We start from the raw sequence: 27141 nt of genomic DNA, 5'->3' as shown, positions 1-27141 counted from the left end.
ACCTGAAAATAGTGACTGAGTCTGAGAGGGAGCCCACAGCAAGGTCAGGGTAGGAATTCCGATCCAGGTCCATATTCCCAGCGATTGAATAGCCGAAGTAAGGCGATGTCCCCTCGAGAACCTGGAATACACAGGACACTGGAGTGAACAGTAGGCCACTAACTGAGCTGGCTGGCCACCTCTGAGAAAAACACAAACAAGCTAGGGAGGAAGCTTAGGGGTACAGCACTTCCCTGGCACGGACAGAGCGGTGACTGGGGTCCCTGTCACCACGAGCAGGAACAAAGAAACCAGAGAAAGAAAAAGATAAATTTCATTCCGAACAAAAGCTTCCGTTCACTTTCAAACAAGCTATACTACATTATAGGTGTGTAGTATGATTTATTTCATATCGTATGATTTATTTCATAAAAGCCACCTGAGTCACAGAGTACATTCCAAAGGACAAAAGCCTATTTTGTTTATTAAGTTAAACAGAGTAGTTTAAAATCAAATCTAACCGCACACACACACACACACACACACACCCGTCTTATTGTCAAAACAAGTTAGAACTTTTGCTGTCTGAATTCTCTGTGTAATTACAATCCTCTATTCGTTTGCTCAGTTTCAATTCTATTAAACCCACTGCTAAGGGAAACGGAGCACAGGCCGCCTCCTGCCGCTTCCTGGACAGAATGGTCTTCACCCTGGGTTTACGCTGATTTCCTAACTTAGTTAAGACATTTTACAGTTACAACAAGCAGGTCACTGCATCTGTGTAAGTGAGTCAAAGCCATCTCCCAGTTCACATGGGGCTTGAGAGATGGCTCACCCAGGGGACTCCCGTTCTATTCCCTGCACCTGTGTCAGGAGGATCACAGCCACCTATAACTCTAGTTCCAGCGGATCCACTAACCTCCTGAGGGGTGCGCTCTCTCTCTCTCTCTCTCTCTCTCTCTCTCTCTCTCACACACACACACACACACACTCTGTCTCTCCCCCCCTCCCTCCCTCCCTCCTTCCCTGTCCCTTCCCTCCTCTCTCTCACACACATAATTAGAAGTAAAATAAAAACTTTTTAAAAATTCATACTATTGAATATTTGAAACAAATACGTGTGAAGATTTATGTAAACCTACATACAGGCAAAAAGCAGACACTATTTGAGAGAGGTTATCTGGTTACCTGTGTTGGCTTGGTAATTATGCCAGCCGGGGATCCATGATAGATAAAAACCTTCCCCAGATCATCATAAGGAGCTCCAACAGCAATATCTGTTGACATAACATTTAAAAAAATTATCATTTTAAAAAATACTTCAGCGCCTTAAAGTAAGATGCATAAGTGTGCTCATTAGGTACCCAACCAACTGGTCTATGACTGGTGATCATTTCATAACCTATCACCCACCTGGATAGCCATCTTGGTTAATATCACCTATATTTTTCACAGAGATTCCAAACATCGAGTCTTTGGTCCCGTTTAGACGAATCGGCTTCACATTACTCCATTTGCCTTGCTGGTTAATGTAGACGTAAACTGCACCCCCGACTTCACCATCCCTATCAAAATACTGTGGAGCTCCAATAACGATGTCTTGCCACCTAGAAACGCAACGAAGGGGGAGAGCTAGGGACCACTGCTAAGATGCCAAAAGGCTTAGGGAAATGACTAACAATCCAGGCTCCAAGAAACACAACAACAGAGAGCCTCAAATCGAAGACTCACATGTCATCAATTAAAATACTGAACAGAAGATCTGCGATAAGCCAAGGAAATAGCGAAGGTAGCAATTTAAAGGCAGCTCCTCAAGTCGGAGCCACAGAACAAGAGGACTTCCAGCAGGGACCTACCACTCCATTTCCATTTCCAGCTGGCCCTAAGAGCAATGAATCCTCTAGGTATCAACATGGCCACCACTTCCTGCTTTCTGTGAGACGTTCTGGATGCTTAACAGCTGCGCCCTTTACCCCCAAGAAACCAGAGATTGTCGTGTAGCCGCTATCATTTTCTAAGTCTTTTTTTTTTTTTCAAATTTAAATTTTTAAGAAATTACAGTCTCCAAACTCAAGTGAAAGCGTAACATTTAAAAGGTCATTCCACACCACGGGGCTGGGGCAGGGGGATGATGATGAATGCCCAGCTGTCAATCAATGATGAAGACAGGATAATAAAGCATGTTTTTTTAATCAACGAACCCGTAGTCCCTTCTCTAGACCTACGGAAGGCAGCCATCAGCAACGTTAGCTGAACACAACAACAAAGATATGCTTACCCATCTGCATTGAGGTCCACCACTGCCACATCATAGCCAAACGAGGAAGCCAGGCCTTCTCCATCAAATATATACTCAGGGAGCAGATGTGCGGACTTCATGTCTCTTTTTAGCAAAACTACAGCCCCACTGTGATTGGCTCTTGGAGCACCAGACACAAAAGTGATGTCATCTTTAGAAACAATACCCTTCCCTGAGTCCAGTGAAAAGCCTAGGAAAACAATACAGAGCCGCATCAACCCTGACCTTTGGGAGGACACTGAAGTGCTAATTCCACTATAGCCTTTCCCTCTGGATCCTCACACACCTCTCCACACCATCCATCCCTCTACTTCCACATTTACTACAGGAGTCATAGTGCTAAAGGACTTGACAGGTCAAAGGCAAAGGGCTACACCACATTTACTGCTTTCTATAGATATTATGACTTTAAAAAACCATTTTTATGCTATTTAGCACTTGTATAGCTTGAATTGTGAACTATTCACCCATCTTAAGAATCAAATAAAAAAAAAAAAAAAGAATCAAATCAAATCCTATTCTGATATTAAAACTATGACAAAGGAAGAGCAAGCCAGATACTGGAGTCACCTAGGAATGCTACATTGTAGTGCTCATTACCGAGTGTAAGTTACAGGGTTCTTCACTGACCAGTGATTTACATGAACAGCATCTACGCTTTCCAGTCTGCTTGGTAATCGGGTAAGAGCAAATGCTAATACATACGGTAAGTAGCATCTCATTACTTTGGACCAAGTCAGTTCTCAGGCACAAACATGCAAACAAACCATGCATGGTGATTCAGTCATTTGAGAACCTCGCATCAACAATAGAGGTGAGTGAACTGTCACTTGGATCAGTGACATATTGTTCAAAGGGCAGACAACACTGGAATGTCCAATTATAACGCACTTGGGGTGACTCTAAGGTCTGCTAGCAAAGCAGATAGAACTATCCATTGCCAAAACTCTTCAAACGAATCCATCTCGCTCTCTCTATAAAAGCGGCCGGTGCAGAATAAGATTAACTTCACCCTTTTTGTTGGGTTTTATTCATAAAAAGCGTCACCACTACTGTTGCAGTTCTCAAATTGTGAGGTGAATTGAAAATATGATGAGCCCCAAGTTTAGAGCCGGGAGACATGGCTGACCCAGTGCTGAAAACCATCTGGCCACTGAGCATGCTTTTTCTATGTGTTTCACTGGAAATGAAATAGAAAATAAGAAGATTTATGCTCTGTATGGACCAAAACAATTTTGAAATGACCATGAGCAAGGCAATAATTCATTTGTCATCTCAGAGGTCACAAACCTAAGTAGCTATTCATCATCACATCAGGGAATGCGTCAGGCCGCTCCCTGGGAGGCCGTGTTTTATAAACAAACTGATCGGGATCTGTATAGGAAAGGCTGGTCAGAAACAGCAGGCCTGTCCGTGTGCATGGAGAGATTGAAGAAAAACGGTTAAGCAGCAGTAAGAGGCCGGACTGTGGCATCGTGTCTGACAAGCAGTGCTCCTTCCACAGGCTCAGGCAGATCATTACACCCTACACCCACTCATCTTTGGAAATGAGAACCTCACGGCACAGACCAGCAGAAAGTAACAACATACCCTGGACTTCTTTCTCAGACGTATACTTTTGAGGAAACCCATTCCGAAGGAGGCAAAGGGGTCTGAGAACAAACAAAGTGGCTCACATCTCCCTGTGCTCTACCAGTAGCGTGTTTATAAACCCCAAGGGCATCTGAATGACCAAACTTCTGGCTTGTTCACCGGAATAATTAATATTAGATGCAACCCATCATAAAATAATCCCTTAGTAGCACATATCCCGAAAGAGAGCTTGCTGGTTAATATATGCCCATGGAAAAGAGTGGTTTGTTGCCATTTTCCTGGAAGATCCTAGCCCAGAGATCCTGTCTTGTCCCGCAAAGCCACTAACAGACCTCGTGCACGCAGCAGCCACTACATGGGCCACTGTTTTTCATGAGTATTTCTCTATTGCTTGGGAAATTATTAACGGTGTGACCTTGAGGTAGAAAATTAAGTTCCCTCAGTAAACACAGGGATGGGCGACAACAATCTTTAATAATACTGTAGATGTGTAAAGTACTGACCATAGTATCCTACTCATAGAACAGGTGTTTAATAAGCAGCTGCTATAAACATTCTTTCAATACTGTCTTATCAAGTTTGTAGAGAGGGTGGGAATGGTGCATGAATTGGTAAGGGATTTTCTCTTTTATAAACACTACTGCTCATGTGTATTTACACAATTAGAATTACTTACATGTATGTTTATTGTAGCATACTGTTTAGATGTATTTACTTATTCAGAGCAGCTTTTTCTCCCTTTTTATTAAACCTTCCATTGTTCCAGTAATATCTCTAGAATATGTGTATTCCCCTGCCCATCACTTTTAAAAAATAGGTTACTATGTAGCTCTAGAAGATTTTTTACATTTTTCCAAGAAATGTACAGTAATTATTCTTTATGTCAACTCACACCAAGAATTAAAGCTTTTAAAAGCCTTTGTGTAATTACCATAATGTGCAGGAATAATTTAGGACACCATTAGTAATGCAAACAAGCCTCAGGAGTTAAGGAATTGGCACTTAGACACAATCTGGGTGTTCTCCAAGCTGCGTTAGCAGGTCCTGGTTGGCCTCCTCCGGGACGCCCTGTGCCACCCACAGGGCCCTCTGACATGGAGCTCAATCCAGTCACAGGGCCAGGCCTTTGAGAACAGCAATCACCAAGGAAGGATCTGGAAGCCCTGACCCGCCACTTAAAAGTAACTTTGTGAGTGGAGCTCTTAAGTGTTTGTCTAAAAGAGGCCCCGAAGGCAGAGGAAGGACCACTCAGCCTATTCTGAACACCCAGACATTTCTTCATGGCTTCATGATGGTCCTGCTGCAGCCTGCACAGGCTACCATCAGCTCAGGAAACACAGCTCCCTTCCAAACGGGAGGAAGCATGAATCATTTGGGGACGATGGCAGATTCTGCCCCACTTTGTGGAAGCTCAGGCCAGAGGAGTCAGTCAGCAGGCAGCCTGCCTTCCCACGAGCACAGAGGTGAAGCTGAAGCAAATACAGCCAACACAGCAAGGCCCCGGCTCCCAGCAGACCTAGTCCCAGCTCTGGGCCCTCAGGTGGAGCGGCACCCAGTGCCTGAGGAGACAGGCGCGGCGCCTCTGCTGGCTCCTACCTAGATAACTGTTAGCAGGGACGGGCACGAGACTTTCGTCATGGTCAGTCTCTCCGCCAACTTCATAGGGGCCGTCCTCAAAGATGTTCATGTCAAAAAAAGTGTTATTCTTCTGTTCTACACGGACGATCCCTAAAGGAATGAAATGGAAAACAACAACAACAACAACAACAAAAAATAAATAAATAAAAAATAAAGATGAGACAAAAATAAAACAGATGGTTCTAACAAGCATGTAGAAGGAGAGAGAGAATGAAGAGGTGATGTTTAAGACTCTTCAACATGGTCACGTAAGTTTTTCCTTTTACTTTGGTAGTGGTAGTAGTAGTGTTTCAAGACAGGGTTTCTCTGTGTAGTCCTGGCTGTCCTGGAACTCACTCTGTAGACCAGACTGGCCTCAAACTGAGATTAAAGGTGTGTACCATCATATTTGGCTTTCAGATGGCTCATTTTCAAATTAAATCAAAAGGTAAGATCACTTAACTAGCAAAAATTAGATTTATCACATTTAATACTGGTAAGTGCTGGGATTAAAGGCAGGTACCACTACCACCCAGTGATCATTTAAGTTTTTATGTGAAAGAAATCTGTTCTAGGAATCTTAAAAATCACCCGTGCATTTTAATAAACTTTTTATTACGCCAAGAAGCTAGATGGAAAGTGGAATGTTTGCTTAGTCAACAGAAATCTGTGGAATACTAAATCTGAATGACATGACCTTGAAATAAATGACTATTTTGTTATCTATAATTCTCTATCAAGTTTCCTTTTCTGTAGTGTAAAGTGAAAATAATATATCCATCACCTCTTTAAACTGCTTTAATGAAAATTTCATCTTTTGGAAATTCTACAATTCCTAGAAATATTTCAGTATATTAAACACAAATACAATATGACCTTTTAAAACTAACATTTTAAGTCAGAGCTGCTAAGTCGGAAGATTTATTTTCCATGAATTAAAATGGACCTAACTGGTGGGTGTTTTTATTGTTCTGTTTTACAATATAATGGCCATCTACTCCTGCCAAAAAAGACTCTTTCTAGTACAAAATGTTCTTTCGGTGCGGTTTGGGTCTATGAAAGAGTCTATCATAGATGTGAGTGAGGACAAAGGGAGAACTCTCCAGTATCATAAAGAATGACGTATGCAGGCTCAAGGGCCATTTTAATAACAGTTGAGACTAGAATTTGTGTGTGTGTGTGTATGTGTGTGTATGTGACACACTGGAGAGGCCCTCACATACATGCTAGCAAGCCCTATATATCAAACTACGCCCTGCTCTTTTCACAAATAGTTTTAAAAAGAGTTCTTTTTAAAAATATATTTTTTATTTTAATGTGTGTGTGTGTGTGTGCACATGTGTAGTTACGGGCAGTTGTGAGCTGCCTGATGCAGGTGCTGGAAACTAAACTGGGTTCCCTGCAAGGCTGGTGTGTGCTCTTAAGCACTGGGCCATCTCCCGGCCTCACCCAATTCCTGCCCACACACTTTATTCTGACTCAGGATTTTCATGAAGTGTCAAGGCTAGCCCTGTTTTTTTGGTTTTCATGCTTCAACCTTCTACAGAGTAATCTTTTCCTGGTTTTTTTTTTTTTTTTAATTTCGCAAAATGCTTTATTCCCAAACCAGATGTGGTTCTCTTCATCATGGATCACAGCAGTTTGCTACATTCTTCCTAAGTTTTCCAGAGAAACTGATGCTTATTAAAGGAATAGACCAGACTCATCTGATCAGAACCGTGGGCCATTTTCCTCCCACGCCCCAATGTCTCCTTTTCTCACCATAATATAATACTGCTGACCAGCGTTACCTCAAATTGCCTCAATTTTTGCCTCAAAAGAGTCCCTCATCTGCCAGCCATCCGTTCTTTTTGTTATTAACTATTAGTAGAACATGACCTTCTAATATTACACATAATGGAACACCCACATTAACACAGTCCTTTGTGCATACCATTCACTTCAACAGCAAACAGTTTTACCTTTCAAGTAACAAACAGAAAACAGAAAACAACAAAAACAAACAAACAAAAGCCACAACCACCACCAACAACAAAAAATCCAAACCCTATTAACTACTACATTCTTAGAGAAAAAGATTAACCACTTCCACAGATGAAGAAAAACACCCCCGACCCTAAAACATTTAACATTTACTGTTAAAATCCATAGGAGAGATTTTATTTTAATATTCTACTCGCTTTAGTAAACACCTTATAGCCCATTTAAAATGTACTAAACCATGGGCATATTATAGAAACTTTACTGATATCCCTTGTGTCTGTAAATACAGAGGCCATACCTTTCCAGTTGTAAGTCCCTGGGGCTCCAAAAACAATGTAATGAAAGTCCTTAGTGAAAGTAGCCGCTACTCCTTGCTGACAGGAACCAAACTTTTCATGGCCTCTCAACCGGCCATCGCAGAAACTCCAGTCTCCTCCGTCCATATCATCTTCAATTCTGAGATTCTGACTCAGGACATAACATCTTCCGAAGATATCCCGTGACTCCTGCTTCGTGTTGACGTGCTGCCGTTTCTCGTATCGATGCGCACATGTCTGTCAACAAGTGGAAATGATAAACCCTGTTATTTAAAACTTGACAGAACTGGGGGCTGGAGTGATGGTGCAGTGGTTTAGAACATCTAAACTGTTCTTCCAGAGGTCTTGAGTTCAATCCCCAGCCACCACATGGTGGCTCACAACCACCTGTAATGGGACCCAATGCCCTCTTCTGGTGTGTCTGCAGACAGCTATAGTGTACTCACATACATAACACGACATAAATAAATAAATCTTTAAGAACAAAACAACAACAACAAAAAAACTTGACAGAACTGGAACGCTTAGCAATAATAAAGAGGTTGGTTCTAAGTAAGATGATTAAATATGTCCTTATCCAGGGAGAGGATCCCAGAGCATACCAATTGCCCCCCACTCCGAGAGGCCATGACCAAGACAGACAGGACCCAGGGCTTCTGCCTTACTCTTAGAGAATAAAGCCTCATTCCAAGTATTAACATACCAGTTCACATCCACAGGCAATTCACCTGTAAATTCACCTGCACAGAAAAAAAAGGCAACAGCACCTCTCTGCGTCTTCCTTATTTAATTGGCTTTTAGTGGCTGTAAATAACTACGTCCTAGACAGGAGCAAGGACGTATTTTTCTCAGGAGATAAAGCAAACACAGCTAAAGCTGAGGTGTTCTCTTTCTCCTGGCACCACCCCCCGGCAGCAAACCCCAGTTTATATTCTGTGCTCTCAAGACTATTCCCCATCACGAAAAGGCAGAAAGAATTACCCAGCCCAGAAAGACAGAGTACTCTCCATTTTCTAAAGGGTCTTTGTGGTTACCGTAGTTACAGGGAACCCGGTTGATATCCTATACTGTGCCGTTAGTTACAGGGAACCCGGTTGATATCCTATACTGTGCCCCTTAGGTGTAAGCTTCTCATTGCTCCCGAGTTTCTGTGTAAACGTTATTACAGCCACTAGACTGTGAAAGAGACAACAAGGTCATGCTCTTCCCACCAGCCTACCCATCAAGCTGCCTGCCTTCTGCCTGAGAAGGTTCAGGGTAAACAGAGTAAAAGCGAAGTGCTTGTCCTTAGTCATCCCCATGGTTTACAATACTTTTGTCTATAAAACTCCAAAATGTTCCTAGGGCAGAAATGGTGTCCTTTGGCTTTGCTTTTTCACTTTGTTTTTGCCTCAAGAGCAGCTAGTATTAGGGATATTCAAAAAATGTGTTATTACAGTCTTTGCATCAGGATATTTTAAGGGGTGTCTCTCTCTCTCTCTCTCTCTCTCTCACACACACACACACACACACACACACACAGAGGAGACTTGAAGTTTTGGCTCATTCCTGGCACCAGGTCTGGTGTTAGAGCAGGGTGCTTCTTGCTCAAAGGTAAACAGAGGCAGGAGCTTGGTGGCCACTGCTGTGAGCCCATAGCCAGTCAGCACTGAGGACGGACAGTGCAGTTTTCCACACTTACCACCACTTTTCCCCCGGGACCTTGGCTCTGGACAGTGACTCCCATCCACTGGTCTTCCTTGCTTTCTGACATAGGATCAGCTGCGGAGGAGCATGGGTAACAAGACGGTCAGTATGTTGGAGTGACCGGAAGCCTGCATAGACCCACAGGGTAACATAAGAAGACTCCATGCCCGGCAACACAGGAAACTCAGTGAATCCTGAACACTGCTTTCCTATCTCACGGAGACTGTGACATGGTTGCCTGAATCGTTCGTAAAAACTCTATACCTAGGATATTTGAAACTTGTGTAACGGAGAAGCAGATGCCTCTGATGCAGCAATGTAAAACTTAGTGTCGCAACTAACGGAAAGTGGGAACTTCTCTGTTCATTCCTCAATGCTTTATACAACAGACTCAATTATTGTCTTAAATGGAGAAGGGAAAGAGAATACACAGAAATATCACCATGTGTTCATTTCATTATCAATTTAAATCTACTTTTTGCCTTCCTTAATGAGAATAAAAATATTAAGGTGCTATCTAGATACTAAGACGAGTGGCATTTTGCCCTTTTTTCTTTACTTGTATCTGTGTATGCATAGGTTTTCTGCCATTATCATGGAGCATTTCCTAATCAGCAAGAACACACTATTCCTGAAGAATGCAGGCGACAATGCGAACACGAGCCTGCTTGTCTACTTAGGCCAATAATCAAATTTGGTTTCCTCCAAACTTCTGGGAACACTAATGGCTCTGCCCAGCCTACCAGAAACCAGGTAAATTAGCTGGTGGTACATATGGACTCCATTATGGCATCTTCCAGCCACCCAGAGGCTTTATAAAATGGGATATTAAAATAAAAGGGAAACAAGCCTGTCTTTTAGAGGTGGCAGCTTTAGCTGGGTAAGAGTCGGGAGTTTAAAAGACCCTTTTGGAGGCTGGAGAGATGGCTCAGCTGTTAAGAGCACTGGCTGCTCTTTCAGAGGAGCTGGGTTCAATTCCCAGCACCCACACAGCAGCTCACAGCTGTCTGTAACTCCTGTTCCAGGGGTTCCAACACCCTCACATGGACGTATTAGCAGCCAAGTCACCAATGTGCCTCCTGAAGAATTTTGAAACTTATTTTGGCTCCACCCTAACTCTTGTACCACAATCTCCAGGGAGATTTTACTCATGCTGTTCCGTTCTCATTTTACAAGATTTTCAAGAAAAGTTTTTCAGGGCTAGAGATGCAAATTGGTGGTAAGGCACTTGAATAGGATACACAAGGTTAGAGCCCTAATAACACAAAAACAGGCAAACATATGCAAATACATGAGTTAAATAATAAAGAAAAGTAAACAAAATAGTCTTTCCCCCCAGTTTTTTGTTTGTTTTTTTTTTTTGTTTTGTTTTTGAGACAAGAGTTTCTCTGTGTAAACTCCTCTGTAAACCAGGCTGGCCTCAAACTTACAGAGATCCGCTTGCCTTTGCCTTCTGAGTGCTGGGATTAAAGGTTTAGGCTGTCACCACCTGGCTTCCGCCCCCTCCCCCAACATTTTAACAATAAGTGACTTTTTTTTCCCCCTTCTAGTGTTTCTTCACAGCCATGAACTCAATTTTGCAACAGTCTCAACAGACCACTAGGTGGCAACATAAACACACCATTCTAGTTTAACCGGGATGAAACCGGAGGCAACAAGTATTTTCAGGACAGATAAAAGATAAAGACTGACAAAAAATTAAAAGTGAGAGGCCTTCTCTGCAGGAATAAATGCTTTGTTTCCTGTCCTATCTGGTGGCAAGTGACACATGGCACAGACAGGCTGGCCAAACGAACAGTGAGGGCAGAACACACCGTCATTATCAAATTCAATCCGTGTACAAGGTCCCCGGGAGGTGATGTCACAGCTGTACAGGCCCCCTGTTCTGTTCGCCCTCTGCAGCGGGAGTGCTTCTGCCCGAGGTGCCCCCACAAGCAACCTGGTGACAAAACAGAAAGAATTTAGAGACTTGAATGTTGCATATTTTAAAGTCTAGCCAGAGCTATGGGCATCATTCTCTGCCCTGCAGCCCACGAATCCCACAGCTGCTGAGGAGTGGAACAGAACAAAGATAGAGGCTTCCGGGGCACAGGTCTCACAGTTGAGACGGAATGACACCTGATGTCAAACAGAGGAGAGTGAGCCTGTCCCTCACAGAATTGGCAGGTAGCTGGGCGCAATTCTGGTATCTGAAGACACTCTTCATAGAACAAGCATAGACCATGTGACTCACAGAACAATTTTCTCTCTCAACTCTAGGTGGGAAGCAGCCATCATGTCCTATCTAGTAGGTACACATCTGTTTCCAACGCTGGACACCCCCTCCCCGCCCTCAGGTATTGTACTGGCTGGTTTTGTGTGTCAACTTGACACAAGCTGGAGTTACCACAGAGAAAGGAGCTTCCCTTGAGGAAATGCCTCCATGAGATCCAGCTGTAAGGCATTTTCTCAATTAGTGATCCAGGGGGAAAGGCCCCTTGTGGGTGGGACCATCTCTGGGCTGGTAGTCTTGGGTTCTATAAGAGAGCAGGCTGAATAAACCAACCAGGGGAAGCAAGCCAGTAAGGAACATCCCTCCATGGCCTCTGCATCAGCTCCTGCTTCCTGACCTGCTTGAGTTCCAGGCCTGACTTCCTTGGTGATCAACAACAATGTGGAAATGTAAGCTGAATAAACCCTTTCCTCCCCAACTTGCTTCTTGGTCATGATGTTTGTGCAGGAATAGAAACCCTGACTAAGACAGGTATCCTCCAGCGAACACTTTGACTACTCCTAGCTTTGCAACAGAGTATCTACAGATTAAGAATCCAACTCTTGCCCATGACACAATTCATCTCTTCCCTTTTTCTTTTTCTTCAGCTCTATTGAGGATATAGTTGACAAGGAGAATCTCCATCTATTTAAAGTGCAACACGGGATGCTCTGTCTCATGGGTACATGATACAAGCTTCCCCCATATCAACCAGTCTCCCACAAAGGCTGAGAAATGAAGTGGCAGCTTTGGGTGGAGCATTCCTCTTCTCTCCACCCCAGACTTTCCCCAAGGAGTGGCTCCTAATCCCAACTCATGATCGGCAGCAGAGAGCTTTCACTTCACCAGCAGAGGGGCTGAAAGAGCACACACCGGACCACACAGAGAAGTGGAGACCAGAGCTTTGAGGTATGCGGCTGGAGATGGAAAGCCAGCTGGGAACAAACAATAAACCCTCTGAAGGGAGAGCAAAGTGCACTGGGAAGCCTGCAGAGTCAGGTGCAAAAGTAACAAAAAAACCAACACTATCTAACATCCCCACTACCTCTTCCTTGCTGGGATGGATCCCAGTTACAAAGTAAACACACTAACGGCTATGCGGCTGCAGGTGCAACAGGGGGAAGGGGATCACATCTGCCCAGGAGAAACAGGAGCATGAGGATGGCTTCCCTGGGGACAGTGGCTGCCCTTCCTCCCAGACAGATAACCCATCTCCTCACCTGAGGCAGTTCGCACTGCCCACTTCTAGTTCTAAGTCTACACTGGAAATGATGAACCCGCACACACCAAAGCAACGGAACCGAAGTGGAGACTTAGGGAAGCAATTGCCCCCGGGTCCCCAAATTTCTCAATCAATAGGGGGTATAGAGAAGCCAGGGTGCAGGGGTCTGCATAGGCCCACCAGGTATCCAAGTAACACAGTCCCTGCAGGAGCTCCCAATACCTGAGAGACGAGGTGGCCTAGAATGTGCAGAGAATGGGTTTCGATGCTTGGCAGATGTGGGATGGACCCTGTGCTGGGGTGGCTGGAGAAACAAACAATGAGCTGAACCATGGGTAAACGGAAGCTAAAGAGCCTGCACCCTCCGATTTGATAGGAAATCGAGGCCTTGACAGAGGTTAATTATGAGGCCTCTGGACCTCACAGCCAGGTGCCAGGCAGGACAAAGATTACCTAGAAACAGTGTTTCTGTCCCTGCGTAATGAATGCTCTCCAAGAAACAAGACGGCATACTGACAGATTTAAGTCCGACTCCCAGCAGGAGAAGGGAAAAAGAACCCAGGCCCAATGGTAGCCAGTGGGTAAAGGTAACCAACTGCCAAGAGGAGACTCAAAGGGCAGCTCCGACAGCCTAGACAGCTTTCCCTCCTCTAACCACTTCCTCTTACACACACCCAAGGAGGCTGCTAAGGGTGGCAGGCTGCTTCCTGTTTACCAAGCTCCTCCTACAGCCAATTACTGCTTCAACAAGTACTGCCCCAGGATGCATAAGGGGCGGCCAGGTAGCTTCCATCTCCTAAAACTCCAGTGTGGCTGCACCTGATCCAGAAGTAGCAAGCTCAGAAAAGGACTGGGAGGGAGACGTATCCAGAGGGCAGGTGCTTTGTAGAGAGAGTGCTACCAGGAAATGACAGCAGAAGAGACCTAGGAGGAACAGCACAGAACAGGCAAGACTGGCTTTGCTTCCAAGGGAGGAGCTAGAGCAGTGGGTCTCACCACTCCTATTGCCACCACCCTTTAGTACGGTTCCTCATGTTATGGTGACCCCCAACCATAACATTATCTTTGTTGCTACTTCATAACTGTAATTCTGCTACTGTTATGAAACATAATGTAAATATCTGATATTTGAACCCAGTGAAAGAAAGGGTTGTTTGACCCCTAAAGGGGTCACGACCCACGAGTTAAGAAGCACTGAGATAGCCGCTGTAGGAGAATCTGAGTGATTTGGTAAGTGGAGTTGAAGATGGACAGACAGCCTGGTGAGAAGACAGGCTCAGGGGAGAGAGGTAGGAGAGGAGGCCCACAGAGCCTAAAGATGCAGCCATCTCTTGAGCCTTTCTGGGTCCCTATATGGGATAGGCACTTCAAGGTTTCCGGCAACATGAAAAGGCTGTGCAGAGGCTGGAGGGATGACTCAGTGGTTAGTGCACCTGCCTGTTCTTCCCAGAGGAGCAAAGTTCAGAGTCCAGCATCATCAAGCCCTTTTCTGGCTTCCTCGGGCACACACACACACACGTTTAAACAACAATAGACTGTGGAGGTTACTCCATGCACAGGCACAGGTCTTCAGAGCCAAGGGCTTTCTCCAACCCTTCTCTCCTCCATCCCTGGAGGGGGACAGGCGTTGGACAGAGAAGGAAGTGGCAGACTGCATAGAATAAAGGAAGGAGCCAGGTTGTCAAGCATAAAGACAACGTTAAGAGGCATACATCTATAGAGGATAATGCCAGTTGAAAGGGTGCCTACCCCAGGCTCTGCCCGCACAGCTTCTTAAGCACCCTGTTTCCATTTCGGATACATTCTGGGAGGGAGGGAAGAGGATCCACACCGGCTGCAGGAGTGGGTGGTTACAAAAGGGAACGGCCTGCCAGCAGAGGGCGCCTGCTGCACCACTCTGCATTTCAAGGCTATGCTGCGAGCTAATCCAATACAATGCAGGTCCCAGAAACAGATGAGTAAAGTCACCCCAACGCTCAGCAACCGTTGGGGGCCCCTTTGTCACAGTCACCCTGGTTCGGAGATTAGCAAAAAGGCTCTTAATCTCACTTGGAATAGGCTTTCTATACAGTCACAGTCCATTAGTTCATTAGTTCAAGCTATGTCTGTGAAGAACAAATAAATGAGCAAAACTAGACCAGTATGCAAACAAGGACACCGGGGACAACCGTCTACTTCTAATCTAAGTCACTCTAGGTCATGGTGTAGGTTAGATGCTAGGCACAGGTTGATTCTTGAGCTGCCAGGTGCTTGTAGGTTCTGGAAGAATAGCCCATTCCAACCAACCCCTCAAAACTTGTGCCAAAATCTGGCTTTTGTATAAATCCAAAGCTTCCTCCCGGTTCCTCACAGGAAGGGCTGGGTGCCCGGCTGCCCAGACGGGTTTAGTAAGGGAACCAGGTGCTCTGTGTGCATTACTGCTCTGTGGGCACCAAGTCAACTCCAAGGACCAGGGCTGCAGGTATCATGCCACTGTCTCTCTGCTGCTGCCACACTCTCAAGACTCTGTCTCTCTGTCTCTGTGTGTGTGTCCCTCTCTCTCAGAGACATCTGTCTGTTTGTCTGTGTGTGTGTGTGTGTCTCGTGTGTGTGTCTCTCTCTCCCTCTCCCAGAGACAGGGTTTCCCTGTGTAGTGCCAGGCTGTCCTAGAACTCAGAGCTCCACCTACCTCTGGCTGGGATGAAAGGTGTGTATCACCATGTCTTAAGCAGAAGCCTGAACTACAGCAGCAGCTCTGCACTCTGACAGACAGGCTGGGGTGGGAGTGGGGAAGCGAGTCAGGCCTTGTAGGGACAGAAGCAGTGGAAACTAACAAGAGCAGCATCCAAAACCCTGTTCCCATATCAGGTCCGAAGGAGAGACTACAAACACAGGGCCAGTGTCTAGAGTTTGGCACTAGGAAAAGTCACTGTTCAAACTGCTTGCCTTAGAGCCACTAGACAGTGACTTCTACTAAGTTTTGTTATTTTTCCCATGTTTTGTGGGGAGGGCAGGGTTTTTGAGGCAGGAATTTCCTCTAATACACCATCTTTCTTCCCTCAGCCTCCCAGGGCTGGATTAAAGTTGAGCCACCATGGCCACCTTCCACCGAGTTGCAAAGTTGTACTGGAGTAACTCCCTGAAGATTTCAACATATTGGAAAATATTTAAAGATAAGACGCAAGAGGCTGGAGAGATGGTTCAGTGGTTAAGTACTGCTCTTCCAGAGGACCCCATGTTTGGTCCCAGTACCCACACTGGTGGCTCACAACTATCTGTAACTCCAGTTCTAGGGGATCCAAATCCTCTTCTAACCTACACCGATACTAGGCACACATTGTACACAGTACACATTGTACATGCAGACAGACAAACAAAAAATCCTTTAAAAAACCCTCAAAACCACAGCACCATCTTTAGCAAGAAATAAATTCTGTCACAGAGAAAGGCAATGTCAAAAAGCATGGCGGTCACTCAGAGTAAGACATAAACTGAGGTCTTCAAAGGAGACCACATTTACAGACTAAAGGCTCTGGACGAACTACCACAGTCTGAACAAGCTATCCTAGAATCCAGAGCGGGCCACTCCACCACTCACTCATATTTGCACGTCTCCCCCCGACAGCTGGCCTACTTCTGTATTAACTATTTCAATCAAGCGTCCTAAACACTGGCGTTCTTCAAACTTTAAAGACAATAGCAGCTTTGCTTCATTGTCTTTGGCAATAATTCATTTCCTTAAGGATTAAAGAGTGTGCCTCTAGCTACTCAACTCTGTCTCGGGAAATGTGAACTATTGCTTCATTAGAACAAGGCCACTATTATTGCTTAATTTAAAACACTGTCTTCTCAGCTCATTTGATTGAAGACCTGAAAAAGCAGGCCACAGCATTACCCAGAGAACTGTGTCGCTCTGACATCTGAAGCCATCTTCAAACTCAATATTTAATTTTTTTGTAAAATAAATAATAATAAAGAAAGAAAGGAAGGAAGGAAGGCAAGCAAGAACTAACAAACTTAGGGTAGAAGTCACAGATTCTAAACTCATCCCAGGCTACAGAAGTGGGCAACTCTTACTTTTATTCTAGATTTAACCTCTCTTTATTTATAGATTGTGATGTTTATTTCTCGATTGGCCAATGTTGGCCCTATCATCAGAAGGAGAAGCTAACAAGACACTTGTTGCTTTGGGTTGTATTGGCTATGTTCCGTTTTAAATTCTTGAACTTCTATTTTCTTTCCAACATTTGATAAAAATCTCAGTTCCTTCAATGAGTGAGATGAAGGTGCAAGCATTCTGACATTCCTTCTTTCCAGACATTCCTCTTCATTTCCCAAGTCCTACTATGTGTTATCTTTCATTTACAATGAAACCAAGTCATCTTTTGGCTACCACAATTCACTCATCTCTCTCTCTCTCTCTCTCTCTCTTTTTTTTTTACAGACCCAGATATTATTCAGTGTGAAGTATAAATTGAAGTGGAAATTTCTGGTTTCTTTGGAAACTCAGTTGTGGTATTTTTCTAGAAGATGTTTTACGAGAGGATGTTTGGCTGAAGCAGACACGTGACAGGGCATGTGATGTTTTGCCTGAGCGGGCGCTGGAGAGGGTGTATGCTGTTTGAAAAGAGTATAAATGGAACCCCACAAACAGTGAGAGGCCGCTGTCGAATTGTGACGCAGTGCACCACTTAGATCTCACTTCTTTGCTGGCCTTTACTATGTAGAGAGAGATACACCAAAGAACTTCTTGTGGTATTCCAGCTGATTCTGGCTGCTTCCACAGACTCAAGCCAATTCAGAGGAGCTTTGTGGTTCCTGTTGGACTGAGCCTCCTCTACCGATTCATGTTTGGTGTTTGCTATTGGACCACACTGCTGGTATCCTGACAACAAGGAGTGGAGTTGCTCACCCCAAAGAACGACTGTTAAACAGGTCCACAACCCCCTCTTCCTATTAACTGTCTTTCTCCCCTATCTCTGGTTGAGGTGTTTGTTAGAAGGGAGGTTTAAGTGTTGTTAAGAACCCTAAGTAAAGTAGATTTAGAGAAAAGCCTAAGCCGACAATAAATGGATGGAGGACCAGTACCAGGATCAGACGTCAGTGTCCTCACAGGAAGCTGTCTCTAATGTTGAGGTCAAGCAAACTTTCTCCCCCATGTTCCATCATGTGGTGTGATTCATGTTCAGACCCTGACCTTTGTTTTCCTGGTGTTTCTATCGCCTTTCTTTTTCTAGTTTCACTTCGCTTTATCTTGACTCCTAAGCTCCCAATCATGCTTTGTAGTAGGTCCAGACATTGCCCTTGCTCAGACTCCTGTTTATCTGACAGTCACCTAGGCCCGCTCTACAGGATATGCTACAACACTATGGTGATGTGCTCTGGCCTGGGGCGGGGGAGGGGCATTCTTTCCTCTTAGTTGGATTTTCTTACTGTCTTAGCAGTGCATGACGGAGAAGCCAAGCCTGAGTATACAAACTTCTTTATTTGCTCTCACGTCAGGTGGAGTCAAGGGCATCTCCTGAGAACCTGGATGGCAGTGCTGACATCTAGACTTGCGTTCCTTGGAGGGTGGCTTTTCTGCAACTCACTTTATCCCAGGCATCCTGGAATGCCTTAATCTGTATAGAAAGCCTTTATCGATACATAAGTTCTAAACAGCCTCGCTCACACAGTGAAGAACACATTCACCCCCAGGACATGCCACGCACAGAGCATTCTGCGCAGTCTACTCTCTCATTCTCTTTCTGGAATCCCTACTTCTTAAGGTAATCAACCTTTTAGACAGTGAGTAAAGTCCAGATTTCCCATTGATCTGATTAGGCTAGTGTGTATATATTGATCTGATTAGGCTAGTGTGTATATATTGATCTGATTAGGCTAGTGCATCTACATTGACCTGATTAGGCTAGTGCATCTACATTGACCTGATATTTGCAGTAATCAACCTTTCTCTTACATGTTTGTCTCTTCTCTGTGGTTCAGACAGGGCCCAACTTAATTTCCAGTGTTTCTACTGACATCTTAGAATTCTGCAACCATGTTTGTTAAGCCCCTGGAAGCTCATTCCAAGTGTGCTTTTTACATAACTATATTTTGTGCATTTGGTACGTCCTCAAAATTCTGTGTGTCCCACCTACGAACCCTCCTGAAGCTCCCTTTGTGCCTCTGGAGGCCTCTTTACCTTCTCCATTGCTTTCCTCCACCCACTGCTTGTTCTCTGGGTTTTGTTCTTTGGCCCTTATCTCTCTGAGAACCCCTTTTTGACCATCACCTATTCAATGAGTGTCAGTCATTGGCTGATGCTCATACATATAAAGGCTCTCGTAGCATCATGGCTATCACTCCAGGTTCTCATGAAGTTTAAGACCATCAAAGAAAGAACCTAGAAGTTCATCCAGCCAGACTGATGTATCAAAATTAAGTGTAGTAGTACTCAGAGGACCTAGCCACAGGATGCCTGAAAACTCAGGGTCATATCCTGATGCTCAACCATGGTCCTGGGGGACAGTAAGAAAACAAAGCTCAAGCTGTGTGTACAGCAGCTTCCAGGTCCCGCTCTACAGTGTCGAGGAGCTAGAGGCAGTGATGTGCACGGAAGCTTCGCTGATATTGGTCACACTTCCTTTAGGACCCACAAAGCCATTATGGGAAGAGCAGCCTAGTTGGCCATCAGTCACCAATGCCTGTGGCAACAAAGAAACTGAAGAGATGGCTCTTGGTAGAACATGTACATGAATAGTCTCCTCCTGCACCCACTCCTAGCAAAACAATAGGGCTTTTCCTGTTAACCAGTAGCTAAACTTTGTGCAGATGTGGGGAGGATAATGACACTTGGCATCCATGGATTCTGACTCCTCATTCCCAGCCCTCTCTTACATTATCATTTCTGGTTTGGGGGAGAGTGGATACAGAACAGAAAGTCCACTTCCTTTAACCAGGCTGCAGCTATTCAGGAGCAAAAGGAAACCATCTTCCCAAGGTTTCTATGATCTCTCCAACTGTGGACAGGCATGTTGGGGCGGGGGGGGGGGGAGGCACTAGGCCTTTCCACATAGGCTACATGGTACTGAGTTCATTTTGCGTCTCCAAACTATCCCATGAAATGATCTGCTCCTAGGCCTTACCATGGCTGGCTGTAGCCTAGTTGTCACCAGGTCAGGCCTTGCTCACACCTGTTGCCTGAAGTTCAATACCCACTCTCCCTCCCCCCCCCCCTTAAAAAAGTTCTGGTTTGAAGACTGGTGACGGTCAGCCCAGCCTCAGACATAAAGCTGGCTGGAATGTGCCCCATGCAGCATCAGTTTCATAGTGAGTACCGCGTCCAAGTCACACTGTGTGATGGCACACAGTGTGGGTTCACAGGCCCTGGAGAGCTAGCTTTGCCCAGGAGTCCTATAGTCAGGCTTCTTCATGGGTAATTTGTGCAGCCACCAAAGCTCCACCGACCTTTCCAGTAACCCCACTTCCTCTCAGCTGAGACTCAGTAACAGAAGGACCAGAGGCTAACAAGAATGACCCCACTATTTCACCAACCCCTAGGCATTGCCAGTATATACACTACCCTATTCAGGTCAATGTAGATGCACTAGCCTAATCAGGTCAATGTAGATGCACTAGCCTAATCAGGTCAATATATATGCACTAGCCTAATCAGATCAATATATACACACTAGCCTAATCAGATCAATGGGAAATCTGGCCTTTACTCACTGTCTAAAATTAATTTATTCTGCTGCACACACACCCCCTGTGCCTTTCTTACACAGGGAGAGGTAAAGGAGCCACTAAAGCTTGCCCATGCCAAGCCATGCAACCCTGCGCAGGCTGTTAGACTCGGAGCTCACATAAATAATTGCCTTTAAATTATTTCTAACTATTAACATTGTCACACATACATCATTTTACTTTGTCATATTTCCCCCCCCATACTTTCCCTAATTCCTGGGTTCCTTTCCTCCCTCCAAATAGTCCCCTTTCTGCTTCCATATATTTATATATGTGTGTGTATATATAAATTGTGCACACATATACACACATTTCATTTATACACATGTACATATTCATACATATATTTTTAAAATCTAGATTCCACATTTCTCATTTTTAAAAGAGCTACAAAATCATCATTTCTCTCATTTTGGTGAACCCGAGAACCCTGCACTCACAGGAACATGTCCGTCGGCACAGGGCTGCGCCCCAGCAAATATTATCCCATTTAACGTGTCCTACTTTATCAGTCCTAAGAAATCATTTCAAAACAGCTTCAAGGGAACTAAACGCATGCATATTGGCAAAACTTGAGTTTCCCTCCAGGCAAAAGTGTCACTGCCGTTCTCAACGCTGGTGTGATGAGCACTGTTAGATGTGGCACATAGCCCTGACCTAACACACACACACACACACACACACACACACACACACACACACACACCGTGCAGCCCTTGGCATGCATCAGACTACCATGCATATTCAAGGAAACACTGAGTTGTCTAGGCATGCTTGCTTTCTATAGGGCTGTGATGAGTTGCCAGAGGCTAGGTGGTTAGAAGCACACTTGTGGCCTGTGTTGTCCTTTCTGTTTTCTAAGCTGCCCACCCTCCTTGCCCTATGGCTCCTCCATCTGGAGCATCAGCAGCACAGTTCCCAATCTCTTCTGTCCCCCCTCGTCTGCCCCATCACGAAGATCCCTTCCCTGCAATCCCCTAGTCCACACATGTCATCTTCCTAGTTGAAGGCAGCTAATCGGAAAGCATTTAAGAGAGCACATTCAGGGACTTGGAGAGTCAGGATATGGACACTGGAGAGATCATTCTACCGGCCTCAGCAGGAAATCCAAAATGGTCCCTTTCTCAGGTTCACTCTGATTTTAAACAAACCAAACCATTCTGGGCTGAGTACTTCTAAAGGGTGTGCTTCAGGCCGAGCCTGTCCTTCACTCCACTCCAACCACAGTGGGCTTGCCTCCGCTCTGGCAGCCAACAGCTTTCTTCTAGCCCCAACCTCTGCCCTGGCTCCTCCCTCCCCAACCCCGCCACGCCACCGCCCCTAGTTCTCTGCATAATACCGCCCTGTGCCTGCCTCTTATGTCTCACTTGTCTCTCCTTCATGGCAATGACCAGCGATAACTCTGCCCACTGTCCTCCCTCTGCATGGGTCCTCCATGGATCCAGAAGGCATATATGCTGTTCACGCCTGTGTCCCCAGCCACAGCTGAGTGTCTGGTACCTAATGAATAGTGAACCAAGTAAGTTACACAATTAAAGCAAAGTCCAGTTAGAGTAATTCACAGACTTAAAACTCCTAGAAACCTTTACGAAAATGCCTCCCTTTTCCCAAGGATGGGGAATCCCACCTCAAAAACCTAGTGAAAATTGCTTTTGTCTAGATTACATAACTAATTATGTGAATGTGTTTAAACACTTGGTGGGGGGGGGCACTTCACTGTCTCTTCATTGTCTCTTCACTGGGCAAAGCTGGCCTGCTACAAGCAATGGTTCATAGAACTAGCAAGGCCTACTATATGTTTTTTTGGCTTTAAGTATGACAATTTAATTTTTTCTGTACCTAAAATGCTGCCTTTTGCTTACAGAAAGGCCGTTTAGTGTAGTTGATGTACAAAATCAAATTAAAAAAAAAAAAGTAATCCATTGAGAAAAGAAAAAGGAAACATTAGCATATTAGGTGTTTGCTGCAGCTCAGGGTAGTAGCAGTCCCCCTGAAGGTGGCATTGGGAGCGAACACTGTCAGGGCGTGGCTTCACTGCTGCTGTTCAAACAGTAACAGAGATTCATTCTCTGTCCCCTTCTCCAATGCAAAGTCCCACTCAATGTCATGAGCATATTACGCCCGCTTTGATCATTCCTACCGTGACCCACATGAGAAGAGGAGAGACCTACAGGTCCATCCTTCACTTCCCTGTGAGCTCACTTGGGCCTCATAATCCAACTCAATTAAGAACTAGACTGGGTGGTGGGGGAAGAACATCAAAGTTGATGCAAAGTTGTTAAATTCGCAGATTGGTCCTCACCGTGAATGGCACCCGCAACCTCTCTTCCATTGGCTCTCACCCTGGATGGTGCAGGCAGCCCCCCCCCCCCTTCCATTGTACAGTCTCTTTCCTAAGGTCCTTCTTGTGACTAGAATCATCCATTCACCCATGATCCTAGCCATCTCTACACTGCTTTGCAGCCCAGACCTGTCTTCTCAAACACCCATACTCAGACACCCAGAAACGTATTACCCCATTATGTCCCCAACAGAGCTCGGCCTCTCCAGTTCTCCATATGCTTTTCCCGGGGTGATGAATGCATCCTATAACTGCCCAGGCCTGAGGACAAAAGCCAGGGGTCAGCTTTGACTCACTTCCCCTGTATCAGTACGGTCTGCATTTGATACAGTGTCTGGCCCCTTCTCAGGGGTTGCTTTGCTATGACAAAGTTCCGAGCCACCATCGGGTCATACCTGGACTTCAGCAGAATGGTTTGAACTAGTCAGTTTCCCCCCACCTTTGCCCTAACTCCAGCTCAGCATCCACAGAGAAGCCAGCCCTGTTCTTCCGCTGCCATGATCTCTTCACAGTCCTCCAAGGGCTTGGCACAGGGGTGTCAAGGAGGCTGAAGCAAGCCACCCTTCTTCTGTCCTTCCAGCTCCAAGGCCTGGGGTGAGCACTGCTTCCTTGTAGACCATCTTCATTTATTTTGCAGTTCTCAGCTTCTTCAGCTGAAACCATCCCCCTGCCTTGGATATGAGTTACACTGTGTCCTTCAGTACAACTCCAGTAAACCCTCCTCAGAGGGTCCCCCTCCTTCATGGCTCTGGCCAGTTTCTCCCCAACCCTCCCCCACATCTTCCTGTTGAATAAATCTTGCCACCCTTCCCAGTACTGAGATGATGTCATCCCATCTTTCCTCTATAGAATGCTACCAGTCACGTGATACAGCACCCAGGGTGGCCCTGAGCACCTCGTTAGCATCCAGGGTGGATGCAGGTACACGCTGCTCATGCATCTCTCTAATTTTCTGGATATGGCTGGCGGAAAGCCCAAATAATGCACAAACTACCCATATTTATAGAACGTTCGACAATCACATTCTTGTTCGTGGATCTCTAAGCAGTTGGAGGATAGCTGTCTCCATCTTACAGATAAAGAACCCAGGACTCAGACATTCCTGACATGGGTAGGTCTTCAAGCCCAAGGCTCTTCCTGCTGAGCCATTCCCTTCCAGCTACAGCTGGGAGCCATCCCTCCATGTTGGAACCACACCCCGATATCCACCCTAGGCACCCTGCTCTCTTCAGCTCCTAGGCACACCCTAGCACACACCTCTGCATGTTTCCCAATATCCAGCTTCCCCAGTAAACACACGGGAAAGCTGCTTCCTCTAACCATCGCAGGCGACAGCTTCTGGCCTTACCTGTGAGTCTGCCTTCCACACCCCACCTTCTCACAGTGAACTTCACTGGGCCAGCATCTCTCCCACCCCAACTTAACTATCACCTCCTTGAGGACAGGAATCTGGGCCCAGTTTTTAATAACCTAAGGCCAAAAACAACAATTAAAAGTAAAAGGAAGCCCTTTTTACTACCTTAACTGGCCGATCCAGTTGGACCAGTAGGAGCTCCAGCAAATCTGCTCACCTCCTGCGTGTTTTCATGTTTACACAGAAGCTGATAAGCCACAACCTCCATTCAAAACACCAGAAACCTCCCACCAAGACAACATGCTCACCACCAAATAAGGGCAACAAGCTGTTACAGCACTAACAACAGGAGCTATCCCGGGGATGCACCCATAAGGCAAGCAGCACTCTGCTCTGAGCCCAGGGACACTATGGATGGACCCATGGTTAAAGAGGACAAGAACCTACCCGGCCAAACGGCTGGATAAATAACTCCACGGAGCTGTACCCAGCACTCCCTAGCTCTCAGATCTTGTGCTGAACCACTAAATCCCTAAGTCTACTTTTGGCTTGGTTTGACGGCATCACCCCCAAACCCCAATGAACTCTTGAAAAGAATATTTATTTACCAGAGGCGATTATAATTAAGGCCTACTAAGTGCGTTATACCCACCAGGAGCTCCAGGAAATTACTTGTTGCCTTTAACCAGATCGCAGGACCAGTAATTTGGTTGTGGCCTTTTCAAAAACTAAGAGCCTTTCCCCTGTCTCTCTGAAAAAGCATGCTAGAACTAGCCCCAGGTGCCAGTGACCCGGGAACGTGGGTACCAGCTCAGCCTGCGGGTTCTAGTTCTTACCTGACCTGTGCAGTTTCCTACAGGCATGTCTCTGACTAACAGAGCGCAGGCAAAAGGGTCATCCAAGGCCAAACCTGTTTCTATTAACTATAACACCGAACAGTTTAGAAACCTCAACCGCATGCCGGGGTGGGAGTAAAAGCCAGATCACAGCCACTGACTCACATTTAATGGAATGTCTGCACACGTGGTCAGACTAAAATGGAAGAGGGGCTGGGGACAGTTCTGGTTCTACCTCTGCATCTGTCTTTGATATGACCTTGGACCACCAACACTTGCTTCTTATCTCCTGGCAATCAGGAGATTGTCACCTCTAAGGAAAGGAATACCAACACGTAAGAAAGTCAGAATAAACACTGGCCATATTTAAAGTGGTCACGAATTCCATTTCGACTCAACTCAAACTTCAAAGTATAAATCTAAAACTAATCAATTTTAAAATGATTTATTAGTTTATCAGTTTATTAAAAATAATAAAGTGATGCACTGGAAAGTGTTTCCTAGCTGAACAAGCAACTCAGAACAGCAAGACACCATCCAAGGGCTGCAATAAAAACTCTGACTGCTGGAATCAGAAAAGGGAAGAAGATAGGAAAGTGCCCAGGTGGGTTTTTTGTTTGTTTTTTGTTTTTGATTTTTGTTTTTTGTTTTTTTTCAAGACAAGGTTTCTCTGTATAGCCGTGGCTGTCCTGGAACTCACTCTGTAGACCAGGCTGGCCTTGAACTCAGAAATCCGGCTGCCTCTGCCTCTGCCTCCCAAGCGCTGGGATTAAAGGCGTGCACCACCACCGTCGGGCTGGAAAGTTCCCAGTTTTAAGGAATATCTCCAAACAACTCTGGGATTTCACAAAGAGGCTGCCAGAGCCTGTCAAATGTGGAATTTAATCATGTCCTAGACTTGCGAGCGATCAGATGCCCCACTTCTCAGTCCTCAAATCACATTTGTCCTTTACAGGAGTCCAGACTTTCAATCTTCCTTTCAAGGAGCCAGCCTGGAAAGCTGTAAACATCTGGACCTGTGACCTTCACCCTTGACCATGGGGGCAGCCTAGCAAATTTCTGCTAAGGGAATATTTACTTTATAATTACTTATCATTTTTAATATTTTATATTCAAGTATGTAATGACCAGGAAATCTTTACATATGCTAACACACAGGAGCAATATAATCAGTCAGTCAAGTTTTCCTAGTAGATGTTAGCAAAGAGCTCATATTTCATTTGCAAAGGAAAGAATAATCAAGTTTCATCATTCTTAAGTAAAATGTTTTTAATGAAAACCAGGAAGAGATAAGTTCTATCTAACACGCTCACACCAGGCTGGGTGCCATACCCACTCTACTACCTTTTACAAGCTTAGGAAATCCATATTTTTCACTGTTTTAAAAAGGAAATTAATATGCTCGCACAGCTTATTTTCTAACTGTGATAACAGAAGCAATACAGCTGGCAGTGGTGCCGGGGTGTTGGCCCATGCCAAGTACAGGTTCCCTCTTTTTCCATGGTAAAAGGCTTTTAGCTGGGCGTTAAGACTGCCCAGAAGACAAATTCCCTAAGCCTCCATTCCCCCTGGCCACGCCACACGGGGTCTTGCTGAATGAGGCATCCATGACTGCTTCTGAGACCCCTCCTTAAGACGTTATGGTATGGTGGGGGGCATGCACCTATAGCTTGTTCTTCACTTCTGTCATCCTCTGCCATCTAGGCCCCAGTGGTGGGAAGATTAGATAGTGAGTCCCAATACCAGAGACCAGACACTCAAGCTTTGCTAGACCAGGAAGGCACTAAGCAAAACATAAAACCCAAAGAGGGTTTTGGGGATTTTTCTTTTTTTGCCCTGCTGAGTATCAGGCCTTGCACACAGTAGGCAAACACTCTGCCACTATGCTACATCCCTAGCTGGGTCTCTCTCTCTCTCTCTCCCTTTTTTTTTTTTTTTTTTTTTTTTTTTTTTTTT

General features: G+C 45.3%; 1 protein-coding gene across 2 annotated transcripts in view; it reads right to left on the bottom strand.

Annotated features, from left to right (window-relative positions):
• Itga6 (integrin subunit alpha 6) overlaps window positions 1-27141 on the bottom strand; it is a 73765-nt gene that overhangs the window by 30070 nt on the left and 16554 nt on the right. For both annotated transcript variants that reach the window (XM_029473910.1, XM_021151742.2), the window contains exons 2-9: window positions 11289-11413; window positions 9470-9549; window positions 7770-8025; window positions 5468-5599; window positions 2258-2468; window positions 1393-1586; window positions 1168-1256; window positions 3-121 (exon numbers count right to left, since the gene is read on the bottom strand). In XM_029473910.1, the coding sequence (XP_029329770.1) occupies window positions 3-121; window positions 1168-1256; window positions 1393-1586; window positions 2258-2468; window positions 5468-5599; window positions 7770-8025; window positions 9470-9549; window positions 11289-11413 (1206 nt within the window). The remainder of the gene's footprint in view (window positions 1-2; window positions 122-1167; window positions 1257-1392; window positions 1587-2257; window positions 2469-5467; window positions 5600-7769; window positions 8026-9469; window positions 9550-11288; window positions 11414-27141) is intronic.

The sequence above is a fragment of the Mus caroli genome, chromosome 2 (genome assembly GCF_900094665.2).
Source record: "Mus caroli chromosome 2, CAROLI_EIJ_v1.1, whole genome shotgun sequence".
Lineage (NCBI taxonomy): Eukaryota > Metazoa > Chordata > Mammalia > Rodentia > Muridae > Mus > Mus caroli.
Note: the sequence above shows the minus strand (reverse complement) of the source record. Positions and strands in the feature narration are given on the sequence as shown.